The following is a 22,341-nucleotide window of genomic DNA, read 5'->3' as shown; positions in this document are numbered from 1 at the left end:
CAAGTGCTCTTTTCGATGTAAACTGAAATTATGATCTTGCATTCAATTGCCACAGCTTCAAGCACAGAAAGCACATTAAATTAGGGAAATAGATCTTGTGGCTTTGACAGTTCAAGTTTTTGAATAGAATCAAATAGTGCATCCAGTTCTCAAAAACCTTATGTTGCTCCTCTTGAGTTTATTTGGAGTGGAGGCAGCTCAATTTCACCAAAATCAAAAGTTAAGCCCATCTTGTTGCATTTCTTTTCTGCAAAGCTATGTCATGATCACACAATACTCCAAAGCAATTTCAAGTAGTGTGAACACAGACTTCCTAAATATGCAGAAGGAGGAGATCCTGCCTTCTTTCCTCAAGGAAGAAACCAGAAAAAGATAGTTTAAACTAAGAAGCAAAAGAAGAAGCATAAAGTTGTCACTCTCAAGAGTACTGCAAAAAACCCGTCACAGGTCAGTGTGATCCAGGATGCAAGTACACCGAAGAGGGACTACTAGCAGGCAAGTGTTTCTCTCCTGGCAAGGCCATACACTATCTTCAACCTCACACATCTGGTTGAATGAGAAATGTCAACCTCTAGAAGCACAGCTGCCAAGAACGTGAAATCACCATGGCTGCCTGGGCAACACAGGTGAACAAGTATGTATTGATTTACCACATCCTGCTGACTTAGGCCAGCAAAGTAACTTGTTCAGAAACACCTCTAATGTTATGTGTGAGTCGGTACCTTTTTCTGCTGTCCTGACTCCTGCTGCTAGCACTGATACAGAAGAACTTTATGCATACAAAATAGGATGGTAGCCTGGGACAATTTAATTCAATGTTTTCTAATGACAATGATCTCAAAATACAGAGGTGTATTTCAAAGAAGGAATGGAAAGCAGTATCCACCTCTGCTGGAGCTCAAAAGCAGAACTGGATGAACTGCAATTAATGGATGAAGGCCTCAAGCGAGGAAAAAAAAGGGTTAGGGTAAAATGAGAGAAAGCATTTAGAGAAGCAAAGGTGAAAGAACAGCAAGCAGAAGTCAGAAGAGCTAACAGGGGTTCGAAGAGCAAAGCAAAGAATGTCAGAGAAGCAACTAAAAGTATTCCAGGGGGAAAAAGTTCCAAACAGCAATGCAAGAAAAAAAATACCCGAACATATCACTACTTTGGAAACGATGCAAATGTGTAACAGTACTCACTGCATCTCGCCTAGCACATTCATCCTCTCCACGATACTGGGGCCACCCTGGCCCCCCCGGCTGGCCATGCCCTGCTCTGCCTGAGGGGATCTCCACTGGTTGACCTCCGATCCTGCTAGCAATTCCCACCTGAGTGAGGTGCTGTATCTGAGAACCTTAAAAGCAAATATTGGTTTTTTTTTTTTCATCTTTATACACATTCAAGTTTGCAGGGCAGACACATGATAACATAAAACTTAGCTGGAAGCAGGAGACAAGAAGAAAATGGAACTCCGTTTCTGTGCAGCTAATAAAAATCAGCAGAAGGAAGGCGGTCAGTGTGGAATAAAGACAGAAAAGTTACGTGCATTTCGTGCAGTTCATCTGAGTGCGATGCGTTTCACGGCACTGCACTGAAAGAAGAGGTTGAGATACATGCATCTCTGACATGGGCTACTCTTCATTCCAAAAACATGCCAGCCCTTTCCAACCGATGCTTACTGAAAGCTCTGGCAATGCTTTCATGTCAATTACTCAGCAGCAAAGAAAAGACATTTGCTCCTGTGTTACCCTTGTTTACATCACACTGGCAAGCAAGGCCCTAACTCTGCAGACCGCCTCCTGTTCCACGGCTCTGAAGAGTAAGATACACGACTACGTAAGAGCGTGCTTCTCTCAGCTTTGCTTTGGTTAATTATTAAATGATGCTGTCCTTAACTAAGGAGAAGGTCAGAACACACTGTATCTCCTTCCAGCTTGAAAGCCAACCTCCTCCTTTCTCCTTTTCCTTCCCTCCTGCTGCTTTCAAACATATGCAAGGATAGCTGCCACCATTAACTGCAAGAGGTATGTAACAACATGACAGCTTTCCTTCTTCATTAATTCTCTCCCACAGGGAAATGTCATTTATATTTTCGTTCTTAAAATTACTAATGATACTTTATTATTCATTAGAAATGAAACACATTTAACCCAGAGATACATAAAACTGTGTGTATGCACAAAAGAGGAGGAAAAGACAAAAACAACAGTGTGATTTACATGATGGACAGTTAGATCACTTTCCTATTTTCTCTCAAAAGCCCCCAGTATTTGAGAAGTTCAATATTTACATGTAATTATGCTGAGGGACAGAAACTAAATATGTGAAGTACCTCCAAACTTTAAAGCATAATAGATATGAACATTTAGACAATAGTGTGAATCAGAGAATAAAATAACCATCACTAAGCTGTAATAGTTACTACATTCCTATTATTCTCATTCATTTAACATTTACAAGGAGACGAGAGCACCTATGAAAACTGGTCTTCTGACATAAGTATATGATCCTATTTTCACTCTTTTTCAAAGAAGAAAGTATTTATCTGGGAGAAAATTAATTGTAACAATTGCATAGCAATACAATATTTTATTCTTAGAACTGTTTGCTTAGCTGCCATGTGATGTTACCATCTTATTCATGATAGCATTGGTGAGTGCTACGAAAATTACCTCAACCAAATCAGGGAAGGTGATTTCATGTCGGATGGCAGAAATAGATAATTCAATGTAAAACTAAGAGATACTGCTTTAATGAATACAATTCCACAAAGAGAAATAAGAAACACAGACGTAGAGAAATATTAAAAAAATTTGCTATTTAGCATGCTGATTTGGGATGCGTCAATTAGTTCATTTAGCACAGAAGAAGGAGTTCAAAATGGAAAGTTAGCATACACTGTAATCTCTAAAACAAGTAATTTTTCATTCTTAAAGAATGGGGTTTTGTCAAAATATGCTTTGTGATAACCAGTGCTTGTAAGATACTAAAAAAGGGGCAAAGCACTTCCTTTTCTGCAAGGTCCTATGAAAAATAAAGTTAACCTCACTTTGTGATCATTATTTTTTTTTGGGCATTGAGGACAAGAACCACATATCACAAGGAGCAGCTGAAGGAGAATGACATCTTAATGGTGACCCTGGCATCAGAACAAATACAGAAAAGGATCAGCTATTTTTCTCCATATTCAACTTAAGTGAAGTGTACCTGCAGTGCTTCCAACTGGTCGTGGCCGTGCCACTGATGGCATTTCCTCTGAGTACATCCCTCTGGTGGAATACTGAACGTCAGGTGGTGGCTGCTCTCCGTGCAGTAACTCTGCAGGCTGAAGAAAACCTGGCCCAAAGTTCTGCCTGTGGAAAAGGACTCAAGATTAAAAGACGTGAAATCCCTAATTAGAAGCAATAATGTAGGTGTCCCTTGTACAGTAATTCTTTATGCCTTTCAATGTAATTGTAACCTTCAGTGAATTTTGAGGAAAACATTTACATCTGAAGAATATGTTTTAACAATATTTTACATGAGTGTTTTTCACATGTTGCAGTCTCCTCAATGCAGAAGAAAAGAAGTTCACAGATCTTGAGATCTTGCTTTCCCCTTGGGGGGAAAAAAGTATATTAAATTAAAAAAACCTAGAAAAGTAAGACTTCAGCAGTGATGTAGCTGCTTACCTCAGCAACAAAGATGACTCTACCCAAAGAGTTTCTAGGCACACACTTTTGGTCTAAACCAAAACATAAACTGCATTACACATATATTTTGTGAACAATTATTACTTCATGAAGTATTCTGGTTATTTTTCAGGAAGTTGTCAGAGCTGCGCTCTTTAAGATTCGTGAAACGACTCAAAGCTGTGACTAGCACATATGAAGAAACAATGTTTCCTATCAATCAGGCAGGAGCTGGTAGTCACTGTTAAATATTTGCTAAAAGGAGTTAACAACACAAACTGTAATCCATCTAACTTCACTAACTTGTGTGAGTGTAAATGAGGCAAAATGAGACAAGCAGCCAAACTCAGGCACATGGAACTACACAAAGTGAGGGATAGGGATGAGCTTTCCAGGCCTTTTACCACAATGGCATCTTAGCCCTCCTAGGCTACAGTCTGCAGTGCATCCTATTCCTCAAGATCTCAATTTTACACTCCTTTGTTTTACTGCAAAATCCTGTGACTGCATCTAATTCAGACTATTCTTGATTTGTGCTTTATTTGGAAAACTACCTACCTTCATATGACAACCAGATAGCAAAGAAAGTTGACGTAATATATTGCCTAATAAAGCACAAACAAGTAATTCTAAATAAAAGTGCCACCTATTTGGCATGCAGTGTTACTAAATGGAGGAGGTTTAGGGGCCTCAAGCTGTAACAATTCCACTGTGGAAGTGCCTAGAATTTCCCCAGTTCTCTCACGTACAATCCCCACCTGTCCACTCAGCAGATCCAGAGGAAACCATTTCCAACCACACAGGCTAGTTAAAATAAATGCTTCAATAGGTAGGTAATGTTTAACAACATCACTTCTGTTATGTTAATGACTGTAATCAGTAAAGGATGTGATCATTTGGCCCTTTATGCCTGCAGTGTTGAACTGGAATTCTGAAGCTGATGAATTACTACAGTTTTTTGATGTTGTGTAAAGAAAGTATTTTCTCAACATTACTGCAAATGTATTCTTTTTGTGCCAATTTTTCAGAGGGCAGAAAGTAAATCATTTATTGCTCATGTGTTTGCACTTGAAAGGTTCACATTTAATAACGTTTCACCTTCCCAATCTTTTTATAATAGCTAACTATAGCTTCTCTTCAAAGTCAAAGATCAACCTAAGAGTATAAAACCAGAACACAGCTCTGCATCTGCATCATACAGGCTTTCCAGGGCTCCCTCCTATTTCCAGACTGAAACTTGGCTTTCAATTTTTGCACATCCAAAAAGCCCCCCAATTTATCTTCAGTCATTTAAGTCAGGAGATACCACTCCAAAAATCAATTTTACACCACTAATCCACTATAGCTCAATAGATCTATCTCTGTTGCATGATTCAATATCCATTTTCTGGCAAAGCTGTTCATTGTGCCTTTATGACTGCCTAGCTTTACATGACCTAGGTCTTTTACATTTAATATTTTTCCCCAGGTTGGTTCTACCCCATTAAAGATGCTGATGGTGTTACTACAGAGAACAGAACAGTATGCTCAGCCAACTACTATTCCATGCATTGGATGTTTAACCCAATGGACTATGACATTGATACATGACACCTAATCATACTATTTTTCCTTCCTCTAAGTAAGTGGCGTACTGCTTCTATCAGTTTGTTTATCATTATTTTTAGATCTTGAGAATAACTCCCACTGCACAATGACAACGCTTTCCTTGTTTTCTATTGACTGGGCTTTAGGAAGCTTTCTATTTTAATGAAAACTTTGAGGAATTCTTTCTGTCTAGATCAATGACTTTGCAGATTGTTAACTTAATCTGTTGACACTGGCAAAGCCAGCGCTTGAACTTTTGTGATTTACATAAATTCAGACTGCCTATGCCAAAGAATGATAAACTTTTGAATAAAAAATGCATTGTGAAGACACTATCTTGCTCATGTGTATTAACATGGACTACAGCACTTTCATGATTAATTTATCACATTTTCCCTGAATATCTAACAGGCCAACAAAGACAAAATCTCCTCAATAACAAACAACTGGTTATGCTTTACACTGGCAGTCTCAAAGCTCATAATTTCAAGGTAACCCAAATTACAAAGAGTACAGCACATGTCATGCTGTGTGCCATTTCACGTATGCTCCACTCACACTGAAACTGTCACCTCCAGCCAAGAACTAAGCAAGATGCTTAAAAACTCCTCTTCTACTTGGTCTTCTCAAAATCATGTTCCAATCAATAAAGGAAAGCTCTTGATAGCCATTTTACCATCAAATTTCCTAGGCAATGAAGATTTCGGTGAAGTCTGATGAATGACATGAATAGCTGTGGGATTCCATCTCATATGGTGAACTCTAAGGAGGTAATGAGAGAGCAGCACAAGGCCACCATTTCACCAGCCTGGCTGCAGCAGCTGGGAGAGGGTGAGACAAGTCTTACTCCAGTGAGTACCATGACTCAAGTGTCCAACTTCACATGTGGTTAAAACACACGAACCAAATGTGAAATCAACAATCACCTGGACAAATGTTTTCTCCCCTTTACACAATTCTCCCACAGCAAGGGCAGGAGAAGATGGAAAATTTGTTCTTCCCTTGACTTTATTATAATAGAGCTGCAAGGCAGACTTTCTCTGTGAGGGTCACTGTGCTCTGTCATTTATTCTCAACTCGGCTAAAAATAGAATGAATCTGTTAGTCATATGAAAGCTGTTGTGAGTGAGTGTTGCCCTAAGGATACAGAAACAAGATGAAAGCAAGAGTACTGGGAGAATTACATGCATCTGAGTAACTGTTTTGGGCTTTCCAAAAGCTCAGACTCAGTGGTTTACTGAATATTGGATGGATATCTCTATTGCTGAGGGGCTAGAAACACATTTCTTTTAAACAGAGGTTTGGATTCCATACAGCATGCATATGTCATTTATGCTCCATAGATAAGTAACACAAACTGGATCAGGACTCCTGTCTCATTTATACAGTACTTCGCATAATAATATACCAGTGCCAGTAAGAAATCTGGAGCAATTGCAAGGAAAATAATAAATGAAAATTTTATCAGTAAAAAGCTACCTTGATAGGAGACCTGGTGCTGCTGGTGGAGTCATTCCAAATTCCATGTATCTCTGTCAGAAGAATAAAAAAAACCCATCAAATTGAAATCAAAACTCCTATCTTGGGAAGTCCACAGTCAGTCTTTTAAGTGATGAATGGCAAAGATCAGCCTGTACATAGGACTTGAAGGCAGCCATAAGAACTTAAGTTTTACAAAGGAGCACAGGAAGATCTGGGAATCACTGCTACAGCGAGCTAAGTCTCTTCTGTGTGATCAGAGTCTTAAGTTAAAAAGTATTTCTGAAAGGTTTTTGTCACTTGCAGAAGATCAAGAGCTGCTTCAATGTCTACTTAGCAAAAAAACAAGCTTTGCATTTGGAAGTCTCTTTTGATCTCAAATGGCAGCAGAGAGACCACAGGGCTCAGACTCATCAGAACTTGGGATGACCTACAAGGCTATCCATTTGTTCTAGTGCTCCACCAAAAGCAAAAAATCATACAGAGAAACATTGCTTCCCTATCCCTCACTTCCTGAAAGCTCTCGGATATTCTGCTGAAAAATATGACCCAAGCCAAATACATTCTTTTCTTCATTGTCAAAATAGGAATTACCACATGTATCTAAGTGAAAAAAAAAAGAAGTTTTACTCTTAGACACAGCAAGACTGACTTGTGAAAGATCCTAACTGGGAAGAACTGCAATTACCCTAAAGGAAAACTCCTATCTTCTCTTGTGGCTGATGCGAGAAAAGGGAAAAGAAACCAAACAGCTCAGAAAGGAAGTTCACCATATTGTGATGGTCATTTCTGAAGTCTCTTTGTTCCAGGAACGTTCTGTATTTGTGGTAAGTCTTGACAGCAAGGGCACAACGACAGTGGCCGTGGCTCAGCCGGTGCTAACTCCCCGCCCACAGGCACCTTTTAAACCGCCCCACAACCGCGTCGCTTCCTGCCCGAGCCGTGCCGCGAGGCGACGCCCACCGCGTGCGGTGCCCACCGCGTGCAGTGCCCCCGTCCCCGCCCGGCAGCCGCTTACCGGCTGTCCTGCCGAGACCCCGGGCGGAGCCACGGCCGTGGAACTGGCCGCCTGGCTGCTGGGAGCCACCAGCGCGAAGGCATCGTCCAGCAGCGAGTGCATGGTCTGCCGCGCCTCCTCGATGGAGGGCTGCGGCGGCACGTACTGCGACACCGGGTGCGAGGGCAGGCCCGGGAACTTCCCCAGATCCGCCGAGGACGACGTCTGCGGCTCGGGAGGCAGGTCTGGATCGGACTGGAGGAAACGGAAGGAAGGTAAAAGGCAGCCACAGAGACGATCTAAACAGCTTCCGAGCCGCTGCGGGCCTTCAGTCTGAGCAACGCTGTCTTTGTCAGAACCACAGCACCTGTCCTTACCCTCCCCACTTCTGCATGCACATACATAACACCGGCAGCTCAAATACTTCATTCTGTGTGATCTGAAGGACTCTGATCTCAGGTAAGGCAGCAGAGCTTTGTGCAGGAGTTACTCAGCTATAACAGAAATCTTGTGGTTTGCAAGCACATAATGAAGTAATTCAGAGAGCATTTCTGTACTCAGAGAAAAACCAATCAGCTCTGTCTACATCTTTGACTTCTTTTCAGCTTTTGCAGTTCTAAGAAATTAATTGTCTTTCATTTATAACTGACCACATCAGCAGTAACGTGACACAATTATCACTTCCTAGAAAAACACAGAAAGGAAGCTGTTAAGGAACTAAGTGGTTACCTGCATGGAACTTGAACTTGGGTGCATCACCTGAATGGGATTCATGTAAGTGCTTCATTGCAGCAATACCTTAGGCATGCATCATAATTACCACCTGGGATCTTACCACATGGGCTTATTGTTCATCAGTGAGAGGAAATTAAACGAGCTTTACAGCAGCAGACTTATTATCAGAGCTCATTCTTACCACTGCATGCAGACTGCAAAATCAGTTGTCAAGAGGCACAAGCCCCTACTTTATGAGGAACTTAGCATTCTGAGCAGTCTCACTGCAGATGCCAAAGGGGCTGAGCCTGCTGTGTGCCATGTCTTAATTAAAAAGCTTCAGATGATAATTCATTCTACTGCAGCATGACATTAAAATCATCACACTCATGTTTGAAAGCAAAGGAAAACTGCAGAAATCGACATCAGAGTCACCTGAACACATATGTAGCCAACAGTGAAATTCTTAAAATTATTAAACCATCTTTAAAGATAAGAACTGTCCGGGGGCTTCCAATATTAGCATTTGGCTTCATGAAATCTGCTTAGAAGTAGTTAAAGATGCCTAAATACTGTTTGTGACACGGATATGATTGAACAGAAGTATTCTCCAGTGTCTTTCTTTTTTTAGATGTGAAACAAAATTAATTTTCAAGACACTGCACTAGAATTGTTTCAAGTTACTGTAGTACAAAGACATGTTTCTCTATCGTTAATAATTAATTCCCGCATTTGAAAGATGAGAAAATTTCTCACAAAAAGACCTGAGTCTTCCACTCTGTAAGAGCAAAGGATGAAATTTTCTGTAATATATGAATATATAACATCCAGCAAATTGGACTGGAGTGAAACTATGTTCAAGATATTGTGGAACATGTCAGGCACACTTTCATGTGCATAACACAGTGGCATTAATGAAAACAAGGCTTTGGTTCTTGGCCTCTGTAATATCAAGGAATACTTGGCAGAATTTTACTGCTTAATAATGATAGACTGTCAATGAAATCCTTATTTCACTTTGATCTACACGCTAACTGCGTGACTGAAACTAACCGTATCATATGGACCATAAACAGAAGGCCAAAAACCTGTCATTGTCTCAAATGTCATCATTATCAGAACATTCCTGCCATTCAAGAGACATACATACAATATATGCAGAATTATTGACTCCTGGAGGCCTTTTGTATGTCCCATCACTGTCAGTTGTGATTAACCTGTCCTTTTCGGCATCTATCGGACTCCCATTTATCTGATGGCGACGGCGCTGCTTGGGAGAACGCTTTGCACGAGAACTTAATAGGAAAAAACAAAAAGCAGAGAGAGAGAGAGAGAGACAAAGATAATCACATTTATTTTTGAAATTTTTCTTCTCATCCCACTCACGGTTGAATTCCTCTGCCCATTTCCTTCAAGTCGTCCTTGCCTCAGCCCCATTTCTCTTCTCTTTCCCAGTTTTTCATGATAGTCCCATTAGGTAGCTCAAATCTCTTTCCTCAAGCTTCTCTTGAAAAACTCTCATTGGCAACTCTCCAAAACAGCCCATTCTTCCCTTAAATTCTCTCTGGAGTCACCTCCCTCCCACATTCATCTGTCCAAGCTGCCTGTGTTCCAGCTCCCCAGCCCAATGTGTGACACATCTGCAGCAGCAGAACAGACCACACTGCCAACAAGGCTTTGTGCTTGGTACACAGGGTTTAACCCAACCAGGCAAACCAGCTGAGGAACCCACACCACTGGAGAAAAGCTACTTTCCATCAGTGCAGAAGCACCCCAGTGCTCCAGGAACAAAGTGCCGGTATTCATAAACCCTAAACAGAACGCAGGGAAAACTTCCTCTGCAAATATAAGGCCAGGAAGGCACATCTGTGAGGCTGACAGATGTGCCTTATAACCTTTCATGTATTCCCTCTGGGTAATCTCATTGATTTGTGAATTTGCCTTTAACATTCAGAATCTTCATGCTTTTTAGGTTGCTCAAGATTTTCCTTATTTTACATATTCCCCTCCTACCCCCCCGCTTTCTAAAAACATGTTTACTTGCTGATTATATTACTTGCATATATATTATTTGTAGGTTTCTTTTTTAATGCTGATATTGCAATTTTGATCCCTCTACACCACACAAGAAACAAACAGCAGAGCAAATATTAAAATGCTTTAAGGAAGTTTTCATACATTTGGACTTATTTATCGAGAATTCACTGCCGAGAACTCTTAAAAAATAATTTGAAATCAAAACATAGTTGCATATACTGAAACAAATAAAAGCGTTTAGAACAACCCAATCCTTTTCACCTAGATAACTCAAATGCAACTAGTGATCAGAATGATTTTAAGCTCTGACAGTTAAGAAGTACAGTTGTGATGTAGTTTGGGCACTGACTCTAAAAGAATTGTTCGTTCCATCTTTGAAATCCCTACCTCTTCCTGGGCTCTATGAAGACAGTAGGCACGCTGCCTCCAGGGTCCAAGATCTTGTCAATCTGCATCTGTGCCTTGCGATATATCCTGTGCTGTTCTTTGGAGTCCACCACCACCACGTCATCCACCACTGGAAATTCATAGTGCCCTTTACGCTTGGCGCGGAGGCGAATCTTATTGCGGTGATGCTCGATCTCGGATTTGTGCCTCAGGGCTGTTTGTATCTTAAGGAAGAAGAGAAAAAAAGAAAAAGAGGAATATTTTTTCCGTTGTTTATTTTGCAAACTGGATTTTGCTGCTCTTCCGTAAACCTCTCCTCCCCACCTCTCTGCCTGCCTCTGCCTCCTTCCTCCAAATCTCTGAAGGACTAAAATAAGTCACACAATTTATAAACACACTTTCCTTCCTGGATATTTCACAGTCTCCCCATTGTCTCCCCAGGTAGATGTATTATTATACACAACACGATTGCCAGCACAGCAGGTGCAATTAGAGGGAAGTGGCAGTTTGTTAACAAAAAGCAGGAGGAACACAAAAAATTCCTGCTGCCTGCCAGACATAACACTGCTCTAAAAAATTAAGACTAACCAGTCTGTAGCTAGCTATGCTAAGCAAGCAGATAAATATTTGATCAGCAGCATTAAAATCTGCCACCCTTTCCCTTTAAGGACCTTCATCACATAAGAAGCAAGAACTTCAAGAGCCAACTGAGCTCATAACTCAGTGCCTCTGCTGTGCATGAGAGGCTGCCATATGCTATGCAGGAACACAGCAGCAACACAAGGGCCCAGATCCCCAGATGAACATGGCACTATCAGCTCTACATTGTCTTGGAGGCTGAGTTTTCAGGCCTCTCCCCTACCTTTTTTCAAATTTCATGGAGTGCATCTAATCATCTGGGTAAAGAGGTTGTAACACCACACTTTGTAAGTCTGGGCCCAAAACCCACTGAAATAATTCTTATCACTGGTAAGCACTTGAGCACCAGATTAGGTAGCAACAACTGCTCTGCCTGCGCTGAACTAGTTCCGGAACACACACATCTGCATCAGCAATTTAGGAACCAAATAGATAGTGATTTTTGTGTATTCTCATGAAAATCTGAAAAAAGTGCATATACAGGACGCAAGTCAGACTTGCTCTTTATACTTAGAATCGTATGTCTTCTGCCCATACAGACAGATTTCTGTTCTACTGCTCCTCTTGCCTCTGTATCCTAGATGTATATATAATATATATATTTGCTTCTCTTCAGTAGGGTACTGAGAAACACAGATCCTTAACAAAGTTCAGTTATAGGTTTGAGTAATCTTCCACTCTGAATTATGAAAAAATGTCATCTTACACCCAGTACAAAACCAGGTTGCAGGTAGGTGCAAAAAACGCTTATGCTACTGTACAGGAAATTTTGTATGTTTACTGTCAGGTAAACACATTAGAAGTTGAAATCAATTAACTGGGCTGCAAATTAACATCCCAGAATGTTCTGGGATAACTTTTTTTATAACCAACATCCTGAGTTCTGAAAAGTAAAAGAATAGTGTAGACTGATAACCAAGGGGGGCCATATGTTCCAATTCTCATACATTAATTAGCACAACTCTCTTTAAGTCATGTCCTGCTGACTAGCAAAAGGATGCTAACACAAAGGTATCCTACCATCAAATCCTCTGTGTTTAAATTTTGGTATAGGCATCTCTTAAAAACAGGTCAGGTAATTCCTCTGGATGGAAATACGATTATTCCCGTAACTTGTCAAGATTTAACTCCTCAGGAATTTACAAGGAACTTCTGACAACAAGAAACTGGATACTTTTCACTTCCCCCTTGGCTAGGCATACAATCCTCCGTAGCCATCCAAAGCTCTTTCAGAAATACCTCTTTATTAATTTTGTTGGTCTCTGCTACTCGATCCGAGAGCACCGAGTTCTGAACCGGAGGTGCTGCCATGGGTTGCATGGCAATCAGCTGGATCTTGCTCGGGACCCGTCTGCTGGCATCTGAGGAACGGGACATCCTATCCACATGTTCAAAGATAGAGGCTGAGGAGTGCTGCTCGTTCCCACTGCTGGTCTGAGGAGGTCCTAAATCATCAGGAGCAATACAGAGTGAAGCAGCGCTGCCAGGGTTATCACAGTCAAATGTTAAGCTCTACAGATGCTGTGCTACAAAACTATACCCTGTTTTCCATCTGTGTCTAATGTGCCCTACAGGCCCTTCCAGCTGACTCACATTTAGTGTACAACAAGTTTACCCCGTGGTTTGCAAATTACAAACATTTTCCCATCATATTTCCAGAAGGTGAGCTGTCATTCTTTATTTCTATAAATCAAGCTCTTGGCACTTGCAAACCCCCAAAATCTCAATCTACTTTACTCCATAAAAAGCTGTTTAAGTACATGCTGCTAATCATTCCTCTTATCAGTACTTAAGGAGATGCAAATTGCTCAAATGGGGGTTCAAAGAGCAATGAAAGATGTCTCAACGCAAAATGCATTTCTTAAGTGATAGGAGTGATACAGGAACAAACAAAAAAACCCCTTAAAAATCTGCACAAAACACTAAGAATTTTTGACATTTTACCGATTAAGGCTTTTAAAGCAGGTTTTTTCTCTGTGCCAGGATAAATAGTTCACATAATAATAAGCAAGCTGTATAAATACTGTCATGTTGTAATTTGCTGAAGAGGTTAAACCAACTCAAATACAATCAGCAAAAGACATGAAAGCCAGCATGCATGGAAGTGCACCCAAGGTCCTGCCAATAGTTAATTACTTCAATAGAAATGGGTCATCTCCCTCAAAAGACTTGAAATCTACAGGATCACCCCAGTGATTTGCAGTTTAGCAAAGATTTAGGAATTTTTTTTCTGAATTAAATGTAAATCAGAAACTGTTATGCAAATGAGGCTTGCAAAAGCTATTGAAAACTTCCAAAAGCTTTTGCCTTATCCACATGATAAAGCCACACATTCTACAAACAATGAGAGATCAAGACTTGTGACTCTCCTTATGAAGGAACACAATAGTGTTGAGGGACATAGTCCCACATCTTTTCCCTTCTAATAAGGGGATATGGTTCTCAATATTCAAATCAGGAGGAAAATCTCATTTGATTCTGATACAGAATCAACTGTTGATCAACATGATCCAATTACAACAGGCAGGCAGGGAAATAAAACAGTCACTGCTGTGATCCTGTTGCAGCATGTGCTGGTAACACAGGATAGGGCTCAGAAGAGGAGTGAATCCTATCTTCTGTAGAAGGTCACAGTAGATGACCTGCTCCTTTGCTTCCCTCTTCCAGCACAACAAGGGAGCAGGATAAAAAAGGAATAGGATGCTGTATTATATTCACAGCATACTACTTTGGGGCTGGAAAGCATTCTGGCCACAAGTTAAGCAAAATCCCTATTCATATTTCTCAAACTTGATCAAGGCACTGTCAAACGTACACATTTATAAAAGGCATGCATCATTTATAAAAGTGATTTCTCTGTGTAAGTGTTCTTAAAAAGAAGGTAATCAGCTCCATTCAAGACCTCTGTGTCCCAATGTTTTGCAAGATACAGAGCCTAAATGAAATATATCCATCTCTCTTCTGCAGTTATCTGTATCATCTTAACCATTTGTCATCTTCACAGCCCTATCTTCACGCATCTCTCAGAAGTGTGCAAAAGCATTATTGCCTCTCACAGAGAAGGGCACAAGGATATATTAAGGAGTTGGTGGGAACCCCTCAGAGCAATTGTGTAGTCAATAGAAATCTGAACTTCTGCATCCATCTTCCCCACACATCAGTAATTTTTTTCCTCACCTTTTCACTCCATCAGCTGTTCCCAAGCTCACTGACCTCCAACATATAATTTTAAGGATATTTGCGTATTACTTGGTTAGCAAGGTCCAGTATTTTTAATTACATTGAAAATGCAATTGAAATGTGAGCATTCACTCTGAATCTTTATCATTTTGTCCATAACTTTCCCTTGTACATGTAGAAACAAGTGCTTGGCAGGGGCCTCTTAGCTGAAAGGGTTCTTAAACTCATTTTGTGAACCAGAAGTCCCACTGACAAATTTTGGAAAATCATATGTTACTTCTTTTTGCAGAAAAGATACACACAAAACCCCCTCATAAGCTGCATCTGACCTTTAAAACCTCTCTGTGTGACTAACTCAAGGTGTCTATAAATACAAACCAAGGTGGAAGTACAGAAAAAGTAGATAAAGTCAGGAACAGCTATAGCACAGTATACATACAACAAAAGGAGAAACTGTTTCTAACTCAACACATGAATGAGGTCCTGTAGAAGTTCTGACAGAGAGAATAAGCCTAATTTCTCATTTCAAAGTTCTTATATTACACTATTATTCACATTGAGAAAATCTTCCTTATAAAGCTATCAGATGGCGCTACATGAATGAAATTTTGATTTCAGAATAATTCAGCTGAGGCAAAAAAATAATGGAGAGGTACTTAATATCCCAATACTGGTCAGATCATGTTTTAGCAATCAGTCCATATAGGTCACATGCCAGGATCAATGTTCATCACTGCTCCCTGAGTTGAAACCATTGATTGAACTGAAATGTCAGGAAGCCATGAGACAGAGAAATGCTACTGCCTCCTGCACCCTCAAGAGACACAGCAGCCAAGGTGCACAAGGCCTCATCCAAAATCAGATAAAATCAATGGGACTCTTCAAGTATCTGGTATCTTAACAATGCCAGAGGACGTGACAGAGATACATTTCACACAGTTTCTTTGCATCCCAGTAGGTGACATCCCTAGGATGCAGCTGATGACTCACTACACCCACCAATGGAAAGCAGCATAGGATGGACCGAAGTTGGCTTCTCTAAGGTGGTCATTGCTATCAGAGGACACAGTCCTCTTTCTATCACTAGATGTGTTATACATTATCAAAGACAGCATCAGCTTCCTCCTGCCCTGTGTTTGCCATGTCTCAATCCTGACAGAGAAAACACTACTTCACAACAAAATATTTGTGTTTCTTTGCAGGTAGCTTGTGTTTTTCTTGGGCTTCCAGTAAAGATATTAATTCTAGTATTTTCTCCAACTTGTTTAAACAAAGCTAGTTTCAGGACCAACAGCTGCTTTAGTTTTGCTTCTTTCACAGCGATGTTTTCCTCAATAATTTGAAAGAATTGGGAGGAAAAAAATTAGAAAAATGTGCGAGATTACTATAATTTGCGTTACTGAGACTTTTTTTATACTTCAAAAGCTCAAAAGCAATTTTATTTTCTTAGAAGACAAACTCTTCCATCCTTAAGATGTAATTGCAGCTACTCCAATACCCCTATTCATATTTGTACTCAACTACCAGCTCTGGTTACTTACCCACTCTGTTTGCTCCTGACAACATAAAGGAAAAAGAAGAGACAACACAGTAATTATGACAAATAATTTAGCTAGAATGGCAACTGGAAAAAAAAAACCATAGCAGTAAGATGATTGCATTTACTTTTGAATGAAATGCATGAACTTGGATCAAACTGCCAAATCTCAGCTGCACAAAAAGGGAATTGAATCTTCCATTTAGTAGAGAGCTCTCTGCAGACAGTGCCTCCAATTCTGAATGCTAAAAATAGTCCCTATGATTTGCAAACTAGAGGCACCAAATGCTAAAAAAATAGTGCATTTTACCCAGTAAGGGCATGATAGGTAGAAAGGATTCATTTTACACAGTCTTTTTGCTGCTTTACCGGGTAATTCAGATGCAGCAGAACGTAATATTTCTACACCAAAAGGAAATGTTAAATATTACATAAAATTTTAAGCCAGATAGAAAATGAAGAGACAAAACTGGAGTGCACAAGTAAGAAGAAATTGGAGAACACTAAAACAGAGCAACAGAATTCAAGTCAGATAGGTTGGAGAAAAATAGTGGAACTTTAACAGGAAGCAAGATGGTTCTTTATAAAAAAAATCAGTGTTATTAACATAGTAGCACTGAATTTTGATCGTTCTAATGTACAATTGTGCCTGCAATTATCAAATGCAGGCATTTTGATAATCGATTTACAACTTATTTGTAAAACTTTTACCTCTCTGGTGGTGTCTTTTTTTTTTCATATCACTTTTTCAAAGTTACTGATACAGACACGCTCCTGTGGTCTGAAGTCCTGCTGTGACCTCTACTGCCCATGCGACTGTCTGCAATTCTCCTACCATGGGAGACACAATTAGGCCTAGCTGGAAAGAGTTTTGCTGGAGGTGTGTGTGGGACAAAAGGAAGCAAGATTCATTCCTGCTAAGCCATTTTTTTCAAAAGCTTGCTGGAATGTAAGGAATGACTCTTTCTTCAGTTTCAACAGAAGAAACCAAACCAAATATTAAGGGATTTTCTGTGACAAGAAGCAGAAAAATCATCAGCCAAGGGTGAATTTAGAAAAGTTACAGCACCAGAGTAACTCTTCAACCAGAGTCGAAGCACCAGAGCACACAAGGAGAAAAAAAGTAACAAACCCTTCTTCACTGCTCTTCGTGGCTTGCCCTCGTTTGCAGCAGTTGATGGTCTTGCGCTTTCTTCTCCTGTCTCTCTCCCACTGGATTGTTCACTTGCCGTGGATTCAGCATCTGACGGCGAAATTCTGCCACAAACATTACAAAACAAACAAACCAACACGTAACGCAAGTTTGCGAGAGGCCATAATTCTCACACACAGAGAAAGAACCCTGTGCTAAAACATCTCGTGAAGACTGCTGAAATTCTCCTCTGTTTATAAGTAAATTTATAATACATTATCATAGCGAGATATTCATTGCCACGATGTTACCGCTGTTGTGTGTGAAAAATGACTGCAACACAATTCACATGCGACAATATTATTAAGTAATCTTTCCTTTAAAATACACTACAAGAAAAAGCTCTGCATTTGAAACTGGCCATTTACCTCTCAAAAAGAAAATAATTATATTAGGAATATGAAACCCACATAGGTAACTAGTCTAACATTCAGCCTTACTAACTTGTTGTTCTCTTGCTAATGATACAAATCTATGTCAATATTTTCCTGACTAGTCAAATGTAAGGCCATTCAAAAATGCTTCTTTTATGTATTTACTCCATGCAGTCACAAGATTCTTAAGAACATTTGTTATCTAAAAATCACAATCTCGGCGCTCACTGCTTTTGTAAGCAATATAGAAAAATAAAAAAAATACCATGATCTTCCCCAACAAAATACTTTGGCCGTAAAATTATTCTGATAGTATAAAAATAGAAAAAAAATACAGAGCCCACACCACTGCTTGACACTAAAGCCTGTCTTTTCACATGGGATCAGCCTTTGTGATAGTGTCACTAGTGACCATTTTGTCCTGTGAACACTCATATTCTATTCTGGCAGGGAGTTAATCATGGAGAGTGTGCACATGTCTGTGCATTAACCTCATTAGTGCACGATTTGCTTGGGCTAGATGGGTATCTGAACTGGTTACTGAGGCTCTTGGCTAAATATCAACCTGCCTAGAGCCCAGACTACAATCACTATATGCAGCCAGACAAGTCCATTGAAGTTAAATCTACTCCTTGCAGCTCTGAATTCAACTTCCCTTTTTCTCCTCCCTAAACAATGCCCTTATCTGCAGGACTGTAATACTAATGTCACATCCCAATTTAAAAAAATAATACCAGGGAAAAGAGGATAAATGGTCCTCAATGATCTTAGAGATCTGCATCACTGAATCTTTTTCTACAGGGGAGAGGGTGTGCAGATCTATCCATCACCTTTGTCCTGGTTCAGCAGAATATGAGGCTGGAGTTCTGTGTCCAAATCTACTGACTTTCTGTTTCATCACGTTGTGCTCTGCATTTCCCTTCATACTCTTTTCTCAGCGTATCCAAATTATCACCAAATATAATTATAGGAACGTAAATAGTGTTGAGTCAACATCAGCAATTTCTTCTAAGTGCTGAGGGGTATGCAGTTGTATACTCTCAAATCAAAACAACAGGTCCCATTCTTAGCTGGAGCCTAGGGATGCTGAGCTTTCTGAACTCAGCTGCTCTTGTTTGCGGTTTCTTACGGATATAGAACGTGTACTCACATCACTGCTAGATTTCCTGGCATGTAACATGCAATCCTGAGCTGAACTGTGATGAACTGCGTTCTGTATTTTCTCACAAAACATCCAGCAGCTAAACCCAACACAACACAGTATGATACCATTTCACATTTCAACTTCTGCCTCAGGGAATAAATGTTTCAAATTGCAAGCTGACACGGGCACGTCAGCATGGTAGGGAGACGATGGCAACATCTCCAAGCCTAAAGGAAGATTTGTTCTTAAGGGAATATGAGGGAGAAGAGAGAGATCCTCTTTTGAAAACATTTCAAGTGTCTGAACTGCAGGTCAGTCACTCTCACCTCTGTGCCTAGGAAGATCACGAGCAGATTGTCCTGGAAACTATGCTAAGGCACGTGCCAAATAAGAAGAGGCTTGGTGGCAGCCAACATGGCTTCACCAAGGGCAAAGCACACCTGAATTACTTGGTGGCCTTCCACAAAGGGATCACTGCGTATTATTAAGATTTTGGCTTCTGAAATTTCTCCTGCCTAATTTTCTGAATTATTCTAGATGAAATACAGTAGCAACCTCAAATTTAACACTTATTATGCTTATCTGCATAGAAATAGAGATTCCTTCCCTTCCCTCGTGCACCATCTCTGCCCTAGGCCACTTCTGAACTTTTTTAAAGAAACACTGAAACACTTGTCTTTCAGATTTATATTACTTGGTTTTAATTTATGTAAGCTACAACAAAACTAGCATAGTTAATTTTTCTAATATTATTTTCCAGTTTTGCCCACCTTCCACTGTACCTCTGGCAAGGCCTGTAGGGAGTTAGGAAGACAGACCTAGCACCTGGAAAGGGGAAACTGAGCTTTATGAAGCCCATATGGGGAAGATGAAGCAAGGATCTTAAGACAACTGGGGCTTTAGAGGAAGCACAGAGGGCTGAACAGAGGAGCAAGCTGTGTTGCAGAGACCTGCAGCTCAGTCAGAATCAGCATTAGTTTCTTTCTCAGCTCATCCAACCCTGCCCTTGATTGTTTGCCTTTTTTTCCCTCCCACTGTGCAGTATCACATAGGTATAAGCACAGGGAATGCAGAGTAGGAGACAAAGAAGTGTAAGGATGAGGGAGAGCAAGAATTATGACTGGAAAGTGTAGTTCAGAGGGGGTCTTCTCAGAGTTCCATTTTTTCCCACGTGCTACCTTCTGCATTTTTTTGTGCACAGATCCATCTCTAATGCACAGCTTTGTTACATTGTGTATCCTACAAACACAATTTTTTCCAGCAAGGGACAATTGCATCATGTGACCATTGGAAAAGGTTAGGAAAATTCTGCTCATGACTGACAGACCCTTCTCCATTTGCACAGCTGTGAATTACCATTCCTTTTGCTGAATAAGACTCATTTGTTACGATACCCATCCCCCAGATAATCATAACATTTTGCATCTTCCCTGAATTTTGGAGATATAGCTTTGTTTTGGAAATCCCAAGTCTTCATACATGTATTGATCACTAAATTAATGTGATTAAAACACATCACTCTTTGTCAGTGGCTTTCATTTGTTTTTAACCACCCATTGGCTTAGTAACTAGAGATCACAAAGAGATTGCGTGGTAAAACAGACTTGGTGTTTCCAGTGAACAAGCAATGACTTGAGTCCAGTCAGCTCAGCAGTGTCTTAAATGCCCCTCTTAACTGGGTATGTACCCTTTAAAAGAAAAATGAACACTAAATTCTCACAACCTTGTACTAATGAGCAGTGAGGTGTAACAGTGCTGGCTCACTAGAAAATGCGAGTTCTGGAGCTCTGGAACAGTCCTTTCCGCTGATATTGCCCTAAAAATACAGCAATCACTAGCCCTTAATAAACTGCTCTCTACTACAATTTGTTTTTATCTCTGTGAACTGACCTCCCTCTGTGTCGAACAGTCTTTGAAGGCTTTGTGGAAGTCTTGGATTTGGGGCTGGGCACGTCTCCGTTTTCAGATGGGGTAGTATCCTTAATAGGTCCTGGTAAAGGAGCTGGCTCATGGATAATCAGGACATCATCTTTATTGTGCTGGCCCAGATGCTGCTTAGCAAAATCAAAGCCTTTCACACTGGGGGCTTGTAGCTGTGAGAAAAGAACAAAGAGAAGAAACAGGAACAGTAAGTGACAATGAGTACAAAGGCTGTGGTTCAGATCTGCAAACAGTGGCCACTGAGAGGATGGTCAGGCTATGGTCGTCTCAGGAACGAACACAAGAGCGCCAGGGAAAAGAAAAGGAAACTCTCCACAATTCTGTCACCTTACTGCAGAATATGGTACACAGTTTAAAATTCCAAATTAATAAATCCAGTTAAAAAATAGACTTCTGATGCTACTACTATTTTTTATTGCTATTTCTTTAGATTTAATCATTGTATGAGGGGCTTTTTGTGTACTTGTGAGTGCAAGGCTGTAGACACCTGTGTACAGACTGAAATCGCTACCACCGCCAGGTCATATTTCCATTTCTTCCAGCCAAAATGGATGCAGGGTTTTAAATAATTTGATTAATGTCACTGTTGATCTTTCTCACTTTGAGCTCCCAAATCTGGGAGTGCTTGTACAAATACAAGTTCATCTGATGCAAGATAAACACTCTGCAGATCTGAGTTATACAGCAGCCTGGCAATGACTTGTCAGCCACTACTGATGCCTCCAGAAAAAACCCCTAAAAATCTCCTAGAAGTTTCATACTGAACAGACAGAAGAATATACAAAAGGCTTTGGAATTTAGAGAAATTATCCTAAAGTTCTTATTCAATGGGCATCTTGCTTGATAAAGACACAGATTTTGGCCTTTCACTTTCATAACTGTATCTATAAAAAAAGCTAATCTCACCTTATCAATGACTTGATTCAGACTTAATCAAGGCTCCAGGTTTTAAGCTCTCTGCTGATTTTTTGGGGGGCTTTGGAGTAATTGGAAAATCTGAAGAACTAATTAGGAGTAAGTTTTTCTTCAAACCCCGCTCAATTTTATGTAGTTCGGAAGATGAAAGTAGAAAGAAACGTTGACAACTCCAGTTTTCGAAGTACACGCACACACAACCTGCTGCACACCACACACAAAATCCTCTGTGTGCTCCTAGAGCTGATTTCCTGCAAAGTGAAGCATGTGCTGGAGCGCATTTATGGGTGTGCCAGGTTCCAGATGTTTAAATGAACCCCCTTTCATAAAGCCTGGCATCACAACATAGCTAACTGCACACAGACTCGTCTGATATCATGCCAAAGATAAGCTTGCCTAAGGAATATTCTGAAACAATCTCTTCAAAATATTTTCTCAGTAAGCAAACATTTTCCAAATGGTTCTTAGGGCGATGCAGTCGAGCAAGCTGCCTATTTAAGCCAGTAGATGGCAATAACAGCTCTTCTGTAAAATCCAACAGTTTATCTGCTGCGGTTTTGGAGTT

The 22,341-nt window shown here is 40.3% G+C and overlaps 1 protein-coding gene across 4 annotated transcripts in view; it reads right to left on the bottom strand.

Annotated features, from left to right (window-relative positions):
* KIAA1549 (KIAA1549 ortholog) overlaps positions 1-22,341 on the bottom strand; it is a 141,592-nt gene that overhangs the window by 5,964 nt on the left and 113,287 nt on the right. For 3 of the 4 annotated variants that reach the window (XM_040061940.1, XM_040061942.1, XM_040061944.2), the window contains exons 11-19: positions 20,811-21,013; positions 17,343-17,467; positions 12,733-12,938; positions 10,855-11,078; positions 9,581-9,725; positions 7,738-7,971; positions 6,720-6,772; positions 3,190-3,335; positions 1,182-1,336 (exon numbers count right to left, since the gene is read on the bottom strand). In XM_040061940.1, the coding sequence (XP_039917874.1) occupies positions 1,182-1,336; positions 3,190-3,335; positions 6,720-6,772; positions 7,738-7,971; positions 9,581-9,725; positions 10,855-11,078; positions 12,733-12,938; positions 17,343-17,467; positions 20,811-21,013 (1,491 nt within the window). The remainder of the gene's footprint in view (positions 1-1,181; positions 1,337-3,189; positions 3,336-6,719; positions 6,773-7,737; positions 7,972-9,580; positions 9,726-10,854; positions 11,079-12,732; positions 12,939-17,342; positions 17,468-20,810; positions 21,014-22,341) is intronic. The other variant, XM_040061943.1, reaches the window with a different exon arrangement.

Source organism: Hirundo rustica, chromosome 4, assembly GCF_015227805.2.
Source record: "Hirundo rustica isolate bHirRus1 chromosome 4, bHirRus1.pri.v3, whole genome shotgun sequence".
Classification (NCBI taxonomy): Eukaryota; Metazoa; Chordata; class Aves; order Passeriformes; family Hirundinidae; genus Hirundo; species Hirundo rustica.
The sequence above is the reverse complement of the archived record's forward strand: the minus strand, read 5'-3'. Positions and strand labels throughout refer to the sequence as shown.